At 40.5% G+C, this 14,611-nt stretch overlaps 1 protein-coding gene across 1 annotated transcript in view; it reads left to right on the top strand.

The window, feature by feature from the left end:
* The window catches only part of ncanb (neurocan b), a 172,925-nt gene that overhangs the window by 122,234 nt on the left and 36,080 nt on the right, over positions 1–14,611 (top strand). Inside the window, exon 12 of the mRNA XM_084723209.1 lies at positions 10,522–10,635. Within this exon, the coding sequence (XP_084579335.1) occupies positions 10,522–10,635 (114 nt within the window). The remainder of the gene's footprint in view (positions 1–10,521; positions 10,636–14,611) is intronic.

The following is a 14,611-nucleotide window of genomic DNA, read 5'->3' as shown; positions in this document are numbered from 1 at the left end:
TCCAGGCCAGATTCTTTTAAATATTACAATAAAAACAAATATATAATTAGATTGTTTCCTTTTATTATGATGAATATTAGAAATAGAAGAGGTAACATCTCATGTATGAGTTTTTATTTCCTAAAAGGTTCTGGATTTATTTGAAAAGACGTCTTCAAACAGTCATCAAATGTATCTTTTATTAGTCTGTAAAAGGTCTTAACAGGGGAATTGTTTTGAAAAGTCTTTGCCATTTTTGGATAACATCAAAAATTAATCATTCAGTCAATTGTCATCTGCGTAAACAAAAGAGACTCTGTTTAAACTTGAAAAGGACCGACAAAAAAACAGAGTAACCAAAGACACAAAACAGCACTGCTGCTGCTAGTTTGCTCCTATTGGGAGAAGTTCACCCCTGCACCTGGCTAAATGTTCTTCTTCCTCTCTGCATCGCTAATAGCTGTGGTTTGGTGCAGTCAGAGGTGTGCACCTGAACCACACCAAGAACACAGTGCTGACACATCCTGGACTTCACTTATACGTCTCTGCAGCCAAATGTAGTTCCATATTTCCTTTTCACAAAAACAACGATATACAATAATTATATACGATGAACGGGGAATATAAGTCATAAAAAATAAAATTATTTTTGCATGATGGACAGAAGTTGTACTGTAGTCTGGAGGTACAATAACTACTGTGGATACTTGTGTATCTCTTGCCAGATGGCAGCAGGGTGAACAGGCTGTTGTCTTTGAGTATCCTTTGAGCTCTTCGCCGGCACTTCACCTCCCCAATGTCAGTGATGCTCAGTTGCGGATGCCTTTTATTGCTCTCCTGTAAAAGTTGCCGAATTGTGCTCTCATAAGTTTCCTTAAGAAATAAATGGTCCTCTGTGATGCTGATTTCCTGGAACCTAAAACTGTTCACCTGCTCCACCTCAATTCTACTGATATAGACAGGGGTGTGCGTCTTTGCCTTCTTTTTCTGAAAATTAACAATCGGTTCCTTGATTTCAAAGCCTGAACGTTGTTTGAAATCCTGCTGATGATAGTGGTGTCACCTGCGAACTTTACAAGAGAATTTTCTCCATGTTGGGGGCTGCGATCATGGGTGTACCGTGTGAACAGGATGGGGCCGAGCACACAGCCTTGAGGTGCTCCAGTGCTGAGTGTTGAGGTGAGACCACCAACCCAAACTGACTTGGGTCTGTTTGTAAGGATGTCCAATATGCAGTTGCAAAACTGTAACCAAAACTATGCTAACTTTGAAAAGTGTGTGTTTGTATTGGACTCAATCACTCATAGTAAGATGCTTATTGAGAAAATTACGTTTTCAGGTCCTGTAAGTTGCTCTGTATGAAGCCCCCACTTGATGAAAGGCAAGAATAATTACTGTCTTTAAATTGTCAATTGTAGATTTTATAATCTTCATAATCCATAGTGTCTGTTAGAATTCACTGAGCATTTCTTGTGATTTACAAAAAAAACTTTTGATTTAATCAATCTTAAGCTCAGACAAAATCTCTTCGTGCCTCATGCTACTCACTTGGCACCTTAATAGGAGGAATCCGTGGTGTATGAAATTACCAACAGCTTCAAATCCACTGAGTGCAGCTTTTATGTTGTCATTTGTGTCTAATGTGGGCTTTTAATTAATCCATAGACCTCTCAGGATTCTCTAATACTCACTTAGAGTCCTGATATGTGATTTAAAGTGAATATCTTTTATATGGAGATGAAAAAGCCTCTTGAAATCTTTTGAAAAAACAGCCACCATTAGTCTGTATTCTGCCTCATTATTTGAGCGCAGAATGTCCTCTACTTCCTTGTTAAATGGAAAAACAGACTGTATATAATGTGTAGTTTATAATGTTATTATCTTGTAGAGTTTTTTTTAGATATTCTTTCCTACTTAACAATACAGGATTGCAGCAGAAAGTTACACTGTACTTTTTATGGCATGGTAACTAAGCCGCTAAAATATTATACCATGTTTTAATGCATGCCAGTCCCTGGCTGACATCGATTCTTCTCTCCAAGCCTTTATTAGCCTCTGAGTGGACCTTCGCTCTCCCTCTCTGCTGGACTCTTCCTGGCGAAACCCACAAGGATTCATAGCCATGAAATTGCTGATTGCAGTTGAGGACTCATTTATAAAATGGTGAAAGAGCTGTTTACTTTTTATTTGGCCTGAGCCACACTCCACGGCTGGGGCGGGAATTGAAAGCATAAATCCCATAAAGACCCTCCAGAAGTGGCAAAGTCCTAAACCCTTTAAAATAAGGGTTCCAGAGGGGTTCTTCCTCAAGTGCTGAGGTTCTACTCAGAACCATTTACTTGTAAAGAACCCTTTAGCGAAGCGTTCTTTGGATTAAAAAAAAAGTATTTGGAGGGAAGAGTTCTTCAGTGATTGTTGAGATCTTTGACTGACTCAAGGGTTCTTTGCACCATAATTTAAAAATGTTCTCGGTAGAACCCACCCAGGGAGGTTCTACCAAGAGAGAAAAAGAACTTGTAATATACTGTAAATAGGGTTCTCGGTAGAATACCTGTGCTTGGGTTCTAGATGAAAACCTTGTAATAATAAAGGGCTCTCGGTAGAACCAATTGATGGCTTCATGTTAGCACCCTTAGAGGGTGGAAAGGTTCTGGATAGAACACAGAGACAGGGTTCTGGGTGGCACCATTGGACCATAGAATAGATCTCTGTAGAACCTCTCATAGGGGGGCATCAGTGAAGCCTTTCACAGATGGCTCTAAGCAAAACCCTTTATGTTGGGTTGTAAGAACTCTCTGAAACGGTTCCAAGTGGAACATTTTGCATTTTCTTTATTTCTTGTAGTGTAGGAAGGACAGACGGACAAGTGTTTTGGGGGAGGATGGGTGGGTGAAGGAGTTGATCTTGGACTGGGTGTAGGTCTGGTCGAGTACACAGGTAAAAGGAATTTAATCTGATCTACTGAACTGACAAATAATCCCAAAAGGGAAATGGGGAAAGGCTGACCCAGGGCCGTCTCCCATCCGATTTCTGTTTGCTCTCTGTCTCTTTCTTTCTCTGTCTCTCTATCTCTTTCTCTGTCCCTTTTCAATTATTCATACCCTGGTTTCGACACATGCCTGCAGTAAGCCTCCAGATATTCTGTCAACCGACACCACCCCCGGTTTGTCTGGCTGCTCTCTCAGTATCCTCCCCCATATTCCTGTATCTCTATTTCCCCATCCCTGGTCCTCGAGCTCGTCAGCTCTCCTCAGATACACACAGAGAAACGGAGGATAAACAGCAAGAACTGGCTACGTATTCATCCCGTAATCAAACATCCCCATCCAAACTATGTATTTCTCAGTCACCATTGAACCACATTTAAACCTCAATTCCATATCTGTGTCTCCTCTGCCATTTTGTTAACCACATCAACTTTTACATTCATTTGCTGCCTCTCCTGACAGATTCAAATTAATACTGTTGGCTCAAAGGAAAGATGGTCGCATTGCTAGTGTGTTAGCTGCACCCGGCAATTACCACAGTGGCTGGCACCTGTTTATCCCTCCATCCATTCCTCTGCCAGCAGATAAGTGGAGCACTGCTCTCTTCGACTCCCTGGGGACCATACTAGTGCCCGGGCCTGATTTTGTTGTACTGGGGAGGGAGCCAGAGAGTGGTGGGCACACACAGACAAATACACAAATACAGTCAGGCGAAGACACACACTGCCACCTGCTTAAGTTGGACGGTTCTCTCATTAAGCCAGTCGTGCAGAGTGGACTTTGAGTGGACTTTGAGTGGACAGGCCTGCTGCGCTCCGGCCCTCTCAGCTTATTGTTAGTTTACTTGGATGACACATTTATCTGCTGAAAGAAGAAAGTGTTTGTGTTCAGGTGAATCTGAGTTTGAGATGTGTACGTAGGAGCATGAAGTCAAGAGTGAAGTGTGAATCTTCTATTGCACATACACTGAGAATGGACTTAAAGTATGGGACATGTTATGTCCAGTAGTTAATGAAATTAATGATGTGTGAGTATGCGTGAGACTTGAGATCTTTCAATAAGAACGAATGAGTTAATTTTAATATGGTATAAACCTTTTTGCCTTACAATGATACAGCAGAATTATTATTCAGAGCAGAGTAATTTTATAATTATGTCTTAAAACACATCTGGAGGGGATCTTTAATTCTTCATGGAAATAGAAATTTGGCAAAAAAGTTTCTCAGAGCTTTCAACTGCATCTCTAGTAATAATAATAATGATGATGATACTGTAATGTGATTGAAGCTATATATGTAGCTCACATTATGACGTCTCCATGACAACTGACCAAACTCCATGCACTGATGAAGGTGTGGCTGAAAATTAGAAAACAAGCTTGTAGGTGGACTTGAAGTTAAGATTGGTACAAATGTGTGGTTTTATTATTCCAACCAGTACTGCATTTTGGAGGCCAATGGACCAGTTGTCTTTTTTTTTAACATAAAATACAACCAAACACCAGGAGCACCACGGATTGTGATGTTCCTCAGTTTTGTGGGTACAGTGTTCCTGGTGTGTGCTGCTCAGTAGGAAAAGGCTGACCGCCCAAAGTCACTCTTTCTGTATGGTATTTTATAATCCCCCCTGGAGGTAGATCTGGTAGCTGAGTTTTGAATTAGTTTAATAAATTCACTGAGCAGAGGGGGTGCCAGGCCATGAAGAATTTTATATACAAGTAAAATAATAATTTTGCAATAATGATATGACTGACTTTTTATCCAGTGTTTTCAAAGCCTGTTTGTAAAGTCTTTCTACTTGTTTTAATGTAGTTCTGCCTGTCTGAGTCCAGCTGGTCAGACAGTAGTTCATTTGTGAATGAATCATTGTATTGAAGGACAACTTTGAGGCCTTTGTCGTTAGGTTGCTCCTAATGTGTCTGAAATTTGCCAAATTGAATTTGAGTCAACTTTTTTAACTTGTGTTTTGAAAGTGAGCTGTAAATCTAATACTATGCCTAGATATTTAAACTCATGCACTACCGATAATCTTCTCCCTGCTCCTGTAACATCTGTGTCTAGATCTCTATTTATGGACTTTGAGAAAAACATGCATGCAGTTCGACTGAGGTGGGTAGGTGGACAAGCTTCAGTAGGTCATTAATGAACAAACTAAATAACAGAGGACCCAAAGTTGAACCCTGAGGTACACCAGCATGATTGTCAACCACTTGTGAAGTCACCTGATCCACGCAAACACACTGTTTTCCGCCTGTAAGATATTATTTTATCCATTTAATGACAGTAGGAGAAAAATAAAACTTTGATAACTTAATAATTAGAACCTCATGATTAACAGAATTAAAGGCTTTATTTAAATCAAGGAAGACAGCCCCTACCACTCCCCCCTTGTCCAATTTAGTCTTAATATTTTCCTAAAGAAAACAATTTACTGTTTCAATAGAATGATGTTTTCGAAATCCAAATTGCATAGGTTGCAATGAGAAGGATGTAGCATTCAGATGTGTTATTATCTGTTCAGAGATCCATTTGTCTGTAATTTCTGAAACTGCTGGAAGGATACTACAGGGTCTATAAGTACTAATGACCATATGGTCACCTGATTTAAACACTCGTCTAATTATTGCAGTTTTCCAAGACCTTGGAAATACTCCTTCATTAATGGACCAATTAAGAGAAATAAGTGCCTCCTTATGAGTTTTTATGAATACTGTGTCCATCCCATATACATCCTTTGCTCTTGAACAGTTAAGAGAGGAAATAATTCTATCAACTTTGGAGTTGGTCACTTCACTAAAAGTTAAAGTGGGAGCATCAGCATTTAGAAGAGTGGCAGAATAATGTGATCTAGAGAAATTCTGAGTCAGATTTTTTTGTAGAATCAATAAAATAAGTATTAAATGCTGTTGTCACTGTAGTTGGATCACAAGTCACGTCTCCCTCTATGTTTAGTTCGATTGTTTTATTAATGGTATTAGATTTCCCTGTTGGTTTCTTTAAATTCTGCCAGATTTCTTTGGCGTTTCCATTTGCTTCACTAATAGCATTAATAAAAAATGTTGCTTTTGCCATTCGGAGCTCCTTAACAACCTTATTTCTCAGCGTGGTAAATAAACATCTCTCATGTTCAGTTTTATTCTTGAGAGACGTCTGAAGAGCATGGACCCTTTGTTTCATGAATGACTGTATGTTTTCATTTAACCATGGTAAATAGTGTCTTTAGCCTGGTTTGCATTTTAGTTAGTCACCGGTTGTGTCTGTGCCAGTTAGTCATGGGTGTCAGGCTATTGAAAGCAAATTTAAACGAAACAGACATCCCTTCCTGATCTGTGCTGCAGTCTCTTTACTCTAGTTTTTTATCATCCGTTACCATTTGCACTGTTACTCTTGCATTGCTAGAGCTCCATATTGTCAAGTTCAGGCCAGCCATTTGATTGGTGACAATGCCCATCTCATACAATGATACTTGTAGTATTGATTGGCCTTGGAGGAGTATTCTGATTATTATTATTGACCACCTTTGTGCTTTGGTTTCTTCAGACATCTGTAAACTCCACATGACAAATCAGTCTACACCGGCTGCTGATGTCTGAGTATCACTATGTTGGTTCTTATGACAGATGTCTAGTCTACCCGTCTACTGTGGCCCCTCTAATAGCTGATGTACTTTATTGACCCCAGTGCTCCTAAAATTCGTCTACTCCCTACCTCGGTGCTGCAGTGTTTAATGAGGCCAGATGCTGCCTCATATTAGGCCCAGTAGCTGTTTTTTTTTTTTTTTTTTTTTTTTTTTTTTTTTTTTTTTTGGGAACAGCTGTACTGGCAAACTGCTCATCTGTTGGTTCACGGTGTAGATGAGGGATATTTTCAGTGTCTATCATTCATCATTCATCATATTTCAATTACCTGGAGCTCCTCAGGGGTTCATTTGGGGATCTGTATGCATGCTGTCATCAATCATATGGATCTTTTTGGGTCATTTTGGGTTTGTTTTGTGTAGCTGTACTCATTATGATATTTGCACCAGAAATACTTGAAATGATATGGTTTCAAATGCTTGGAGTACTTTCTGGTAAAAGAAAAATACAGTTATTATTTCACTTGTTTTCTTTTTCAATCAAAAAAAAGCATAGCTAAAAATAGGAGACTGCACTAGTACAGTGCAGATCTCCACCAGGCAACAGATGGTGAAGCACTTACTGCAATGCTACCACAACTGCCAGATGCAACCAGATGAGATTTCAAAAGTTTTGAATCGTTTTGAAAAGGTTTTTCTTTTTTTTTCTTTTTTTTTATAGTATCTCAGTTTTCTTTAATAGATAATACAATAAATGGGACAAGAAGTCCAAACTTCTCAATTTATTATTATTGTTTAGAATTATATGTCATTTATTTAGAATATTACAAGCAGCCAGGCAACTTCCCAACAATATAAAAGATATTGAAATCCACATTTTTGGAGAATCTCACACTTTTTTACACTTGATGTATACAGAGCCTGCATGTCCCAGTGAAAGTTGTCCCCCCCAGTAACTGAATTTAATTCCAACAAGTAACCACTGTCATGTTCAATTTTTGATATGTAGAACAAACCAAACTTCATGAAAATCAGTTCAGAAGTGAATACCATCTATTTTTAGTGAAGTCTACATCTCTTATTTTCTTACTAGAGGACCTTGAATGCTCCAAAACAGCGACCATAGATCAGTCAAGATGGCAGGGATTTATCTAATGTGAGCCCAACTTTAGTACATCATAACATATCAAGTATGGAATTAATGTGCTCTGGTTTGAAGTGAAATGAAACTTAATTAATTTGGAATTTGCTCGGAATTTGAATGTTAAGACTTGAGAGTTGCTTGTGACTTGCACATGTGTGACTTACTCCCACCTCTGGCCCCAAGCTGACATAACCGTGATTACATCATTTTGACATCATCAGGGTTTTTTCCCCCCCAAACTCTGAAAAGCTCTCTTGAGCCACTGAAGACATCCAACTGTTTTCACAGGCTGAGTATTACTCCTTGTTATGAGTAAAGTGAGCTATAAAACCAGTGGAGCGCCCTTTAAAGCTAAAAAGTAATCATGCCTTTGTTATTGCTGCAAACTAAAAATGTGAATCAGCTCTCCCCTTGATGTCGGATTATCTGAACCAGACTTAAAACTCATTGTCATCTTCTGTGTTGTGGGATGTGTGTGACTCTCCTGCTATCCCTGCTTTTGTTATTTACTTTTCCACCCCATCATGAGTCAGACAGACAGCCAGTTATACACGGATATACGGCGATACGCTAAACCAACACGAATGTCATCTCATTCCGACTCCTCTGGCTGGGTCTCTACCTCCTGCATCTAATTCAGCCTTTAATATCAGCCAGCCCAAAGCGGGGCACCAGCAATGAAGCTGTCATGCTGTTTTATCCGAACAGACTCTTCCGCCCCAAACGCTGTCTGCCTGCAAAGCCCCTGTAATCCCACCCTGAAACTTGCCAACTTCCCAGACTCGCAGCATCATATCACCTTTGTCTTTCTCCCCCTCAACACCCTTGTTTTTATTACCTCTCCTTCACACCGCTATTCTCTGTGTTTGTGAGCATCTCTCTATCCCTGCATCTTTCTTCACTCTTCGGACTTTCTGCTGCCTCCTGCGTCTCCATACACCTCCCCCTCCCCTCCCTTCCCCTCCCTGACCTCTTGCCAAGCCCCCAGGGACTCACTCAGTTGTGGGATACCAGCTGCAGTTTTAATGATTTTGCCCCCAGGCCCAGATCAGCCAGAGAAATACAGTTACCATTTTTCAACAGAATGAGAACTCTAACCCCTGCAACGCCTCTGCAAAATATGTGTGTATGTGTATGTGAGTGGATTTGCATGTGAGTGTGTACATTGTGCGCAAACAGTTACAGTTGATATTGATGTCATATCTAAGAGATGCTGTCTGAAAGGCAGCATCTTTTTTGGTCATTTTAAAATGGATTTGCGTGCAATTTTTGTAGCTACTAGCAAGACAGCTGTGTGGGCAGTGTTATTATTGAAGGTTGAGGCTCATCCATATGGGTGGCCATGCAGGCTAAAATTCATTCTGGCCCTCTCACATATATACATTCTTCTTTCACATCCATATATTTGCACATTAAAATATATATACTTGACAGTACACATGCATATATTTTGTCTTTTGTGGTATCCAGCTCATGGGCTGCAGTAGCTCAGCCTGTAAGGACTTGGCATAGGATTCAGAGCGTGGCTAGTTCAAGTCCAAGCTGTTTCAGTCTGACATCTCTCCACTGATTCATATCTATTAGTCCGGTCTGCGTCTGTGCATAAAAAACAACATGTAATTTCCCCAAGAGAGATTAATAAAGTCTATGTTCCTCTATGGGAGAAATTAGTGTCAAGTTTTTTGTAAGAAAGCCTGTCTAACATGTGGTTAACAGTCTGTTTGAGCCCAAACCATGATCATTTCCAAAACCTTATTAAAGTAGTTTTGTTGCCTAAACTATTTCTTTAAAATGCTAGCTGTAATAAGCTTCAGGTCAAATCAAATCACTGGGACTTGACTTTCTGAAGTCAAAAATTACAGAAAGCTTTTTGCCAGAAAGGGCTTTCTGTGGGGCATTAGGAAGGGCTTTCTGGCAGAATGTCCTGAAGGATAACTTAACTCCCATGTGTTGGTATCCATTACTGTCACTAACATTGGACTGTCCTCCTTAAGATGGCACCGTGAAGAGGAAAGTTAAGAGAAACTTAACTGCCGTTGCTGAGAAGCCAATCCTCCGTTTCCTCAACCAGCCCTCTCTTTATCCCTTTTAACGCTGTCTGAAACACACTTTAAAATTTGTGAAACTTTATTCCATTTGTGAAAATGCAAAAAGGGAGATTTCACAGCTTTTTTCTTTTGTAGTCACCTAATAGGAGAAGTTAGCTTTTAGTGCTTTCTGTCAGAAAGCCTGTCTAACATGTGGTTGACAGCCAACTCTGTCAAATCTGGACTAGATTATCTCAGAGAAAAAAAGAGACACAGTTTCAGATTTGTGAAATCTTTATTCTTATTCTTTTACAAATTTGAATATGGGTTGCAGACATGGGTTGAGTAGAAATACATGCATGTGAAAGGAGAATGTATGTGTGTGAGAGGGCCAGAATGAATTATGACTTGTACATACATCCAACTGAAAGTCTTCCTCCCTCCATTCACCACATTTGTCTGTGTTTCTACCTTCCACCCGACTCCATCCTCCCCCTCGCTCTTGCAGGCTCAGGTTTGACAGCAGAACTGCGGCACGTCCTGCAAACACATTGCAATTAGCATCATGCGCTTCAGTGCATCCCAAACCGCTCACTGATGAAGTTCAATCAATTGGCTTTAATTATAACTTTCTCAGAAACACCTCTAATCTCTCCAAAAGTTTTGATCTCTCAGGGGCTCGCTCAGTAACAAGCTCCGGCAGGTAGTTTAAAAAGTAGCCGTTTGGAAAATGTGTAAGTGTGTGTGTGTTTGAATCTAATCTGACTCAACCCCCTCTCTTTTTTCTCCCCCTTTTCTCTCCCTCCAGACATTGATGACTGCCAGTCTAATCCATGCCAGAATGGAGGAACCTGCATTGATGAGATCAACTCCTTTGTGTGTCTTTGTCTGCCCAGCTACGGTGGAGCTACTTGTGAGAAAGGTAACAACGTGGACCAAAACTCTGCTTCATATTTTACTCATTTTCACTCAGCAGAGGTGTGTGTTGGGTTGGGTTGAAGCGGACAAAGAGAAAGAAGAGGAGGGCGAAAATAGATTGATGGAAGAAATGATTGAGAGTCGCACGAGGAGACGGCAAAAATAGATAAAGAAGGAAAACAAGGCAGTGTGGGAAGAAAGAAGGTGGAGAAGCGAGATGATGTGACAGTGGAGCAGGATGGAGACAAAGAGGGGGAAGGCAGGGGGTTTGATGAGGTTGCAAAGGAGAATGAGATGATCCTAGAGGAGCAGCATGTGGAGAGGTGAAGAGAAAGCAGTGAGTTTGAGGAAGATAAAAATAATGAGGATGTGTAAATGGAGACAGTGAACGAGGATGTGAATGTAGACAAAGACGTGGAGGAGGTGGAGGAGGAGGGCGAGGGAAGCCCTTTGGAATAATGTATCAGATTTATACAGAACACCTGCGTCCAGCTGGTTTCGTCTCTCATTATGGGAATTCCCCTGTGAGAAGGCGGCCGCAAAGGAGGCTGTTCACAAACCGCATGTTACATGGAAACATGGCCGACATGTCAGTGCAAAGCAACTCTTTGGAAAACCAACAGCTGCTGTGTGCATTACAGTGGATCATTTAGGCTTGTGGGCAATTTTAATGGAAAAAAGCCCAGGTTTATTTTATTTTTTTCTGCTGAGATTTCACCATGCAGCTAAATATTTGATGCTTCCTGCTGTTTAAAACATGCTAGTAGTTCTAGCCAGATTATCTGCTTAAATAGTATCAACACATAGAAGAAAGTGTGCATCTACTCATGGACGAAAGGCTTATGGTTGTGACAGTGTTGCTGGTGTGGTGAGACAGTATGTAGGTGAAATGTGATAGAAAGAAAAAGTTCCTACACAAAAGTGCTCAGTCTGTGCATTATCTTGAGTAACCAGGTCATGATTTCCAGAAAGAGACACAGCTGTTGAGTTTTGCAAATTTATTTATTTGGCACTTTGAATGCCACAAGCTGAGTGCAATCTAGTTCTGTTATATTTGAGAGAAGCCTGACAGCAACACATCAAAACAATCTAGATCGATAAATAGGACTTCAGGTAAGAGGAAAAATGGGTATTTTTGATTTTTTCATGCCCGTAGAAGTCTGTTTCACAGTGAAACAGTGAAAAAAAACAATGTGACGTCATCTGAAGTTGCGTTTGATCTTAGCAGTTTCAACTTCCTCCCTCACTCTCTCCCTCACCATCCTGTGTTTTCCTGGACCATTACCTTGAACAAATCATAGATTCCTCTGGTTTTGAACATTGTTGAAAACATTTGAGATAATTTAAGTCTGCCACTCACCAAAGCATATAAAATAGGTTTTTAGACACTTAATGCAGAAATGTTATATGGTGTATGAGTATATAATAAAGGTACAGGGGGATGGAATACAAGTGTATGTTTAGAGTTTCCTTTCAAACTAGCAGTGCAATCACTGAATTATGCAAATTCTACATCTCTTAAAATACAAGACTTAAAATAGCCCAATTAAAAATGAAAGAGTGAAAACAAGAAACATAGTTAGAGAGACAAGAAGAGATTTTTAGGGGACAAGTGAGATGACAGGGGAGAGGAGGAATCTGAACTGCTCTGAGTTACGGAAAACGAAGCCAAACCGCATCACCCTAGTCTGACTTTTGACCTCAACTCTCAGAAGAGTTGTGACTTTGAATTTGTTTTTTTTCTTCATGTGTCTGGCTTCCAGGATCTTGCTCTGCTTTTTCCTGCCCTGCTCGGCTCTGATCTGGGACTCTTAGGGCCGAGCAATCGATGGAGAGAGGTGGGGGTGAAGAGAGCGGAGGAGCAGACTAAAGCAGAAGAATTTAAATGCAATGGAAAATGTTGTGGTTATGGCAGCTGCTAACAGAGAAAATTACACTTTCACAGAACAAAAATAAAACAAAGCTCCAAATTATCTTTTCACTTCGTTTCATGTGCACAGGCTTGTTGGCTGAACTACAGTAGTTTGGCACACCAGCACCCATTGATACACTTCAGTGACTGACTTAAACTGTCACATTTCTGCTTGAGTTGTCTTGAGAAAAAGCTTGTTCTTTCCTCATTCAGTTCATTGCCTTTGTTTACAACCCCGTGCTAACATCTGTTGCTAAACTCGCAAACTCAGCCTGCTTGTCTGGACCTTGCCAAAGGTTGGTACACGAATATGAGGAGTCACAACAGAATTAATTGGATTAGGAGAGGGAGGGGAAAAATGTGTTTCTGTGACACAGAAGGATGTTCATTTTCTCAAACTTTTCTTTTATCTTTGCTCTTCTTCCTGTGAAATTCTGGGTAGTTCTCTTTAGACCAGCAAAAGCCTCTCTTAGTCTTTGGTTGAACTACTCACAGCTCATAGACGTGCAAGAAAGGCAAGAAATATGCAATGTAGTAACAGATTATTGATCTGTATTTGATTAGCACTGACTGGTTGTACATTTTGATCTGAAATGGGGAAAAAAGGCAGCAGACTAAATTAGCTTTGACACTCTCCAACTTACTCTCTTTCCCTCACTACAAACGGAGCTGCTCTTTTAACAGAGGATATGAAGAATGATGTTCTTGATACGTCTGCACTTTGTCAGTCAACTGCTGTGTGATTTTATGGGCTGCAATTTTTAAGTGAATAAAATTGATTGTAGCATGGCTATTAAAAAAAAAAGCTTTCACATCACCTTTTAGTATCAGCTCAGCTTGCTTAGAACCTCGGTGGAGGTGATACCAAATAAAGTGCCAGGTACTCAGCACTATCTGTAAACCCCAAAAGCTTTCCATGTAGCATGCAGAGGAAATGATGAAGATGAAGGCATTCACCAGGCAGCGAGGGTGTATCAAAAGATGCTGTTGAGTTGTATTGTGGGAAATGAATGATCCAGCCATTTTGGACCACTTTTAGGGATTAAAAATCAGGATATATTGGCCTTTGCTGCCTCACTTTGATCATTCTTTTTAAAAATCTGTTTCTTGAAAGTGTACTAACTTTATTGAAGTGCTGGAGAGCTTCTTTAATCTTAGCTGCCCTTTTTGATCTTTCAGTACAGCAAATGTAACTTTAGTAGCTGCTTTTTGTAATTTCCCTGTGGCCACGGTTGCCTCTTTAATATTCATGCCCCTCCTGTGGTGGAGATCATACATAAACAAACATTTAAAAAAAAAAAAAAAAGACACAGGGACTGTGCAGTATATGAATTTGTATGTGGTGGTGTTTAAATTCCAGGCTCACCTTGCTTGCACAGCCTGTTTGAATAAAGGCAGGTCATAAAGACTGATCAAATCTCCAAGGTTTTGACTTTACCAGCCTATAGTATGACATCTTTTCCCTCATTGCCAAACGCACAAACACGCATCTCTTGAGTTTGCCTCCCATTTGACATGCACCGGAGCCGTGCGTACGTTTCCTCTCCTGCTGTGTTGCTGCCTGAATGGCTGATTGGGAGCAGCAGGTCTGATTGTGTAAATCTGAAGTCTCTGTTTTCCTGTCGCTTTTATCTCTCGCCGCTCCGCTCTCACAGAAATATAGGATTCAGCTGTGAAAAGTACAATTCGCAACAGGCATCGCTCTGCCATTTCGGCGTGATCTCAGTTTGATATGCGGAGGGGGGTCTGAACCGCAACATGAACGGTGGAAATGAACTCTTTCGTTCTGCGGAGGCTTCCATCCATTTAAATGTCATCCAATTGGTCCTTGTCTTTCTAAAGCGGTCCAGCTCTCTCTGTCTCATTTGCTGTGTGTTCTTGAGTGTGTGCATGTTCAGGTGCATGCTTTGTGAGCTAACAGCCACAGATGCTGGGTAGATCCGGTCGGCTGCTGGCTCCCTCTGGCCTGTTACCATGGTGATCCCATCTGAGAGTCAATAATAGTAAGTTGACGGGTCTGAAGGTCCTCCAGTGAATGCACTGTTTGAGTGGAAATGCTTGTTGTTTT

The sequence above is a fragment of the Lutjanus erythropterus genome, chromosome 7 (assembly GCF_056507025.1).
Source record: "Lutjanus erythropterus isolate fLutEry1 chromosome 7, fLutEry1.hap2, whole genome shotgun sequence".
Lineage (NCBI taxonomy): Eukaryota > Metazoa > Chordata > Actinopteri > Lutjaniformes > Lutjanidae > Lutjanus > Lutjanus erythropterus.
The sequence above is the reverse complement of the archived record's forward strand: the minus strand, read 5'-3'. Positions and strand labels throughout refer to the sequence as shown.